Below are 6,000 nucleotides of genomic sequence, written 5' to 3' on the forward strand. Positions count from 1 at the left end.
CAGAATTGGGGCTGTTGGGGCCCTGGGGGCACTGGCCACTGACTAAGCACTGAGCACCTTCCCAACCACAAGCTCCACAAAGGAGCAGTGGCGTTGGAGATGAAAAAGGTAATGCTTGTAGTGCTCATGCTCAGCTCCGAGATGCTTCCCCCCCCCTTCCATCTGGATACTTACTCCTTTGGCTCTGACAAGACCAGTGCCCGCAGTACGATGACCTGTCCAGGCCAGAGACCCCGAGGAAGAGCACACGAGCAGGGCACCTTCTGTAGGAGGATAGGAGATGACTGAGTGGGGAGGCACACAGGAGTTTGGGGAGGGCTGCTGCCTCTAGGCCTGCAGCCGGGAGATTCAGCTCTGCTCATTTCTTAAACATCTACTGCAGGCCTCAGCTCTCCCTGGCCTTTTGGGGCTCTGAGCCCCTGACATGTCCCCCCCCCCATTGCTGCATCCTGAACCACCTGCTCATTGATCTGCCTCCCCACCAGCCTGCAAGTACCTGGAGGGCTGGGACTAGCTGGTCCCTCTCTCCCAGGGCCTGGCACCAGGCCTGGTACAGAGGAGTAGCAAATAATTGTGTGCAGAATAAGTGGAAAAAAGGGAAGATGAAGCTAGAGCTTCAGCCTGAAGCTGCCTGACCCACCCATGCAGCCTGCAGGTTTCTATAAAGGAACGGGGCAGCTTGACGCTGAGGGCATTTCCCAACAGGTAGGGGTGGGACAACACCCGGGAGGACACCACCACCAGACCCAGAAGGGAGGTCACTCACCAGGCTGGGGCTCTTCAGCAGGAAGGGCTAACAAGGAGAGAAACAGGACATGGAAGCCATGCAGTGCTTGCTCAGTGAGAGAGTTCTCAACATTATTATTAAGAACTGGGGGTACCTGGGTGTTGTCAATCTCAGACAATACAGGCGACTGATTAGAGCCCCAGGGGGGTCCCTCTTGGATCCAGATGGACCCCAGGTCTGGAATAATGGGGAGGAGCTAGACAGATGGTCTGTCATTCACTCATTGTGAATGTGGCCTTGGGCCTCATTGCCCCTCCCTCCTGACAAGCCCACCCCAGCTGCTTCCCCGGGTTGTGAGAAGAGAAGTGTTCCCAGCCGAGTGGGATCTCCTGAGAGGACTCCTGGAGCTCTGGCCATCCTGGGCAGCCAGTGCATCCCGTCCATCTTCCCAAGCTGGCCCTGCTGGCTCGGGCTGGGAGAGGCGAATCAAGGCCTGCTGGGGACCAAGAAGGGCTGGCAGTATCCATGGCAACTGCGCAGTGAGGGAAGATGGGGCAGCTGGCTTTTCTTAACTTGGGCAGCGGCCCAGTGAGTGGCAGGTCAGGCTGGGGGAGCAGGGATCCCTGGTGGAACCACAGAGGCCAACCTGGCTCCCAAGAGACTCACATATCCAATGGGATACTCGATGCCGCCCTCCGCAAACGGCTGTTGGGAAGGAGAGAAAGCCACACGCGGGATTCAGGAGCACTGCAAGCTCAGGGTCATTATTTGGCTCCCGCCTACCCTGTCTGTCCAGGGGCTGTCCAGGGGGTGGGCAGAGGCTGGCTTTGGCAGCTCCTCATTCTCCCTGTACACCTAGTCAGTGGTTCTCAAACTTGGCATTTGGCAGTGCTGATTCCTGGGCCCCAACTTAGACTTACTGAGTCAGAATGTCTGGTGGCAGGTCCTAGAAATCTGCATTTTTCATAAGCTCCTTGGGGGCGAATGACAGAGCTAGCTGCTGTTTGGGCCTTGTGGCTCCAAGTGTCCAAGTGATCCACCTCCTTGCCGTGGCCTTCGGGTCCCCTTCTGTGGTCAGCTCCTCACCCCCCTCATATCCTGCAACTTGATGGATCCCCTCCCCCTTGGTTATAGCTGGTGTGACAGGGCCTGCCTGGGGCAGAGGGGGTGGTCCTGGGCCCATCCAGACATCAGGGGAAGTCGGGGGCAGTTGCCATTCAGGGAACTCACACTGGCCCCAAGGGAACTCACATTTATGTTCAGGAATCCGATGGCCTCCACCAAGATGTTGCCAAATATGCCCAGAGTGTCCACACGAGACAGCGGGAGCCGATAGTGGTAGTGGAGAAAATGTTGTCCGTTCACACTCACCTGGATAGACAGACAGGCAGACAGACCGACAGACAGCTCAGCTGCACCTGAGCTGATGTACACTGAATCCATACGAACGTGCCTGGCATCGCTGGGCGCTCTTACCTGGAGTGTCCCACATTTACCCGCACACCAACTCTGAGAGACACATTTGACAGACAAGGTACCCAAGGCTTGGTGAGCTTAGGTGACCTTCCCAAGGTTGCAGGGCTGGCCTTAGAACCAAGGTACCTTTCTCTGTCCCTCTGCCCCTGACACCCCACACCATCCCTCTTTTCACCTCTCAGCAGACCTATCAGCAGCGGCAACCACCCTATCCCAGGTGAGGAAATGGAGGTTCAGGTGGCTGTGTGAACCCCTATGCCACAGAACCCTCCCTCCTCTGCTGGCTCTCACCAGCCCCCCTTTTCCCTGGAGAGGTCAAGGTCCTGGCATCTCTCTGGCAGGAGTTCACATCTGGAAAGCCTGGAAGTGGAGTTCTTTCTCCCTGGCCTGGGCCCTCCACCACCATGAGACGGGGAGGACATGAGTACCCACCTTGTGTGCTGTCGTGAGGCCCTAACGAGCTGATATGTAGGGGCTAGAACGGAGCCCAGCGTATTGCAGGCACTCTCGAAGAGCTTGGTATGACTATGGCAGTGGTGCCCTCTCCAGGGCCTAGTGTACCAGGCCATGTGGGCGCTGGGCAGCTTGGAATGGGGCCTGGTGGCTGCTTGGGTTCTTGAGCCCTCCTGGCAATGCCCCTCAACACAATGATGTGGGCAGCTCAGCGGAAGGACGGACACAGGTTCTAGGCAATGATGTCCACCCCTTCTACTCACCTTCATTTCCTCGTTTCCAAAGAGAAAGAGAATGAGGAAGCTGGCTCCTCTCTGCAGGGTCAGGTGGGGCCACCGGGCCTCGGCTTGCCAGCGCCCGTGCTGCAGGGTGTTGCAGATAACGTGGGGCTTGGTGGTGTGGAAGCGAGGGTTGAAGTGGATAGCGATATCGGGCCGGGGATGCAGGCTGCAGCCGCACTGGAAGTCCACCTGGAACCTGGTGAGAGGTGCTCTCAAAAGGCACCCCTGGTCAGAAGCCCCGAGACCCCGAAGGCAGGGAGCAGCCTCCAGCTCGATGCCTCTGGGGCTGAGCTTCAGCAGCGCCATGGAGCACCCCTTACCTGTGTGCATCTTCAGGGACCATTCCCTGGAGCATGACCATCTTGCCTGCACGCAGGCCGCCGAAAATGGTTGTCACATAAGGAACCACCTGAAAAAGGGGAGAAGGCTATCCATAGAGGGTTGGAGAAAGGGTCTTACTAGGGACCCCCATGTCAGGCAGGTGGGTGGGCAGAGAAGAAGAACATTTGATTCTCCTTCCCCAACAGAAAAATGTCCTTATGGGGAAAAATTCGTTTTCTCTGAAATGTTCTCTTGCACCTTCTCCCCTTTCCCGGACCTTCACATGTCAAAGCCACGTTGCCAAATTCAGCTCCATTGGCCCCTTGGAGGACCAGCCTTGCCCCTCTCCCCCGCTCCTTGAGCATAGTCGTGTCCTCAGTGAGACCTGATGTCCACTGGATGCCACCCTGGCTTCCAGAGGCCTGGTATCGAGGTCCTGAGGACTTTTACTGGCTAGAGCTCAGGATCTGGAAGGGTGGCGGGGGGCAGGAGGCTGGACAAGTTGGGACCCTGATATGAATACTTGGAGAGATACCCAACAGTGGCCTAGCCTACCAGCCTGGGCTCACCTTTCCCCACACAGAAGCTCTGCAGGATTCCTAAAACGCAGTACACCTTTACAACTCGCTGCCTTTTCAGGGCTGCTTCCTGTGCCCTCCCTCTGCCCTGTGAGATCCAACTTGAGTTTCAAGGTTCTCTGACACCTTCTCCAAGCACTGTCCATCACGTGACTGAGTTTTTCCTTCCCTCCCCTGTGTTCCCAGAATGCTTCACTTGCAGCTCTAGCTTGGCCATTGGCCAGCTCACAGGGAGACCAGGGGGCTGGCTGTTTCTGCTGGAGGCACTGGCCACTCAGAGCTGAGGCCCTGTCTTTCCCTTCTGTGCTCCGCACCAGCCCTGGCACAGGTGTTCCACTAGGTGTTTGCAGAACGAATGTGAACTGTCGCAAGCACATGCTGACGTAACACAAGACCCGCTTTCACGTGCCCTCCAGCTGTCAGCAGCCTTTAGAAGCCGGAACCATCTAGAAGGAACTGAGCCCCAACAATGCTGCCCTTCCAGGACCTCGCAGCTTGCAAAGCAAGGAGTGGCTGTAACCTGGGCAGCTGCTTCACCCGTTGCTCAGGCACCTGGGGAGGTGGGCTGTCAGAGGGCCCACAGCATAGCCAGGCTTAGTACCTCAGTCTCCCCCACTTCCCAGGCTCCAGGCCTGGCCTGTGATTACTGAGCTGAGGCAGCTCACCACCCTCCCCCCAAGCCCCCAGGGAGAGGGCCAAGTAAAGAGAAAGTGATAATTAGCATTCATTAACGGGAGCACACAGTGTGCTGGGCGTTCAGCCTTCTGTAAAGCAAGGGCACACTTCAGAAAATTTGCATGGAAGAAAAAAAAGACAATTTGCATGGGCCCAAGCAGGAGGAAGAAGGGAGGGGACCCCCCACTCAACCTCGAGTTGGAGGTTCCAGCCTGACTTTCTTCCAGGCTGGAGATGAGGCTACCCTGGGTACTCAGGGTGCCCCCGCAACAATTCTCCCTAGAAGCCCCAGATCCTCCGAGCCACCCATCATGCAGCACTGACCCCAGGCGCTACTACTTTTAAAATATAAGGGCACTGTGAGCCCAGTCATTCCTACGCAAGTGCACCCCCCAGGGAGTCTGGGTCCAGCTGGAGTAGGGGGAGCCTTGGGACCTGGAGATTCCAGACCAGAACGGCTGCTCACCGGATGGAAGACAGGTGGCTGCAAGATGAAGATATCAGGAAGTGGGTCCAGTTTTTCTCCAGGTGACATGGGAGTGGAGTGCCTCCAACCCAGTCTGCAGATCCAGATTCCTGGAGCCCTGCCCTCACTGGCCTTTCCCAGCCAGGATCTTAGGTGCCAGGGCAGCTCTCTCCCAGCTGTTAGCCTCTCTTGTGCCCAGGTGAGAGGGCAGGTCTGGGCGGTGGTCCACCTCTGGTCCACACCCCAGCTCCAATCCCACCAGCCAGACTGGGGCTGTCAGCAGAAACCCGAGTCCAGGAGCAAGAAGCTTGAACTAAGCAACTGACTGACCAGCCCCCGGTCCCCGTGTGCGTGGGGACCTGAAACACAGAGCTGTTGCAGAGGGAGGGCAGAGGGAGGCTCTTTTAGGGCCTTGTGGGGATTTGTGATTTCCCTGGGCTCCCTGCGAAGTCCTCCCCAGTCAGAGGCAGGGGTGGGGACACAAGTAGGCAGGTCTCAGGAGAAGCCCCACCCTCAGCTTCTTGGACATCAGCGAATGGCTTCTCGTTCCCTACTCCCCTCCCACCAAGAGGTTCTCATCTCTTCCCCTCCGTCCCACAAACCTTTCCTCCACTTTTCTCTCTTTTGCATGATTTATAGTCCCACGAGGCTGCCTTTCAGCTTCAGCCACAAATGCCAGGGCCCAGCTGCAATCACCAGAAGGGAGGTGGGGGGTGGTGAGAAAGGGGCAGGAGGAGACACCCCCCCCCCCCACCTCCCTGAGGCGCAGCAGAGGCAGGGACTGGAGAGCCCGCAGTCTACTCTGCGGTGAAGAAGGCCCGGGTCCAGCTCAGCCTCTGCTCTAACGTGCTGTGCGCCCTGGAACAAGTCACTTGCCTTCTCTGTGACTCCCTTTGCTCATCTCTGTGTAGAGAGGGTGACTCCAAAAGAGTCTGGGGGTGGGCCCAGGTATCTGCCTTTTTATTGAGATCCCCCATGATTCTTTGGACTAGAGTGGCTCCAGTTCTGGCTCAGATTCTAGTA

The 6,000-nt window shown here is 57.3% G+C and overlaps 1 protein-coding gene across 13 annotated transcripts in view; it reads right to left on the reverse strand.

The window, feature by feature from the left end:
- LGALS12 (galectin 12) overlaps positions 1–5,442 on the reverse strand; it is a 19,958-nt gene extending 14,516 nt beyond the window's left edge. For 7 of the 13 annotated variants that reach the window (XR_003136295.3, XM_025445907.3, XM_025445912.3 and 4 more), the window contains exons 1-7: positions 4,978–5,442; positions 3,258–3,346; positions 2,920–3,133; positions 1,979–2,098; positions 1,394–1,432; positions 767–793; positions 175–263 (exon numbers count right to left, since the gene is read on the reverse strand). Coding sequence is in view for 12 of the 13 variants with exons in the window: in XM_025445907.3 (XP_025301692.3) it covers positions 175–263; positions 767–793; positions 1,394–1,432; positions 1,979–2,098; positions 2,920–3,133; positions 3,258–3,346; positions 4,978–5,046 (647 nt within the window). In the remaining variant the exon portion in view is untranslated. Of the gene's footprint in view, positions 1–174; positions 264–766; positions 794–1,393; positions 1,433–1,978; positions 2,099–2,919; positions 3,134–3,257; positions 3,347–3,827; positions 3,975–4,977 lie in introns of those variants that run through there. The other 6 variants (XM_025445908.3, XM_025445914.3, XM_035701748.2 and 3 more) reach the window with 3 other exon arrangements.
- Between the last annotated feature and the right edge of the window lie 558 nt (positions 5,443–6,000).

The sequence above is a fragment of the Canis lupus genome, chromosome 18 (genome assembly GCF_003254725.2).
Source record: "Canis lupus dingo isolate Sandy chromosome 18, ASM325472v2, whole genome shotgun sequence".
Taxonomy (NCBI): Eukaryota; Metazoa; Chordata; class Mammalia; order Carnivora; family Canidae; genus Canis; species Canis lupus.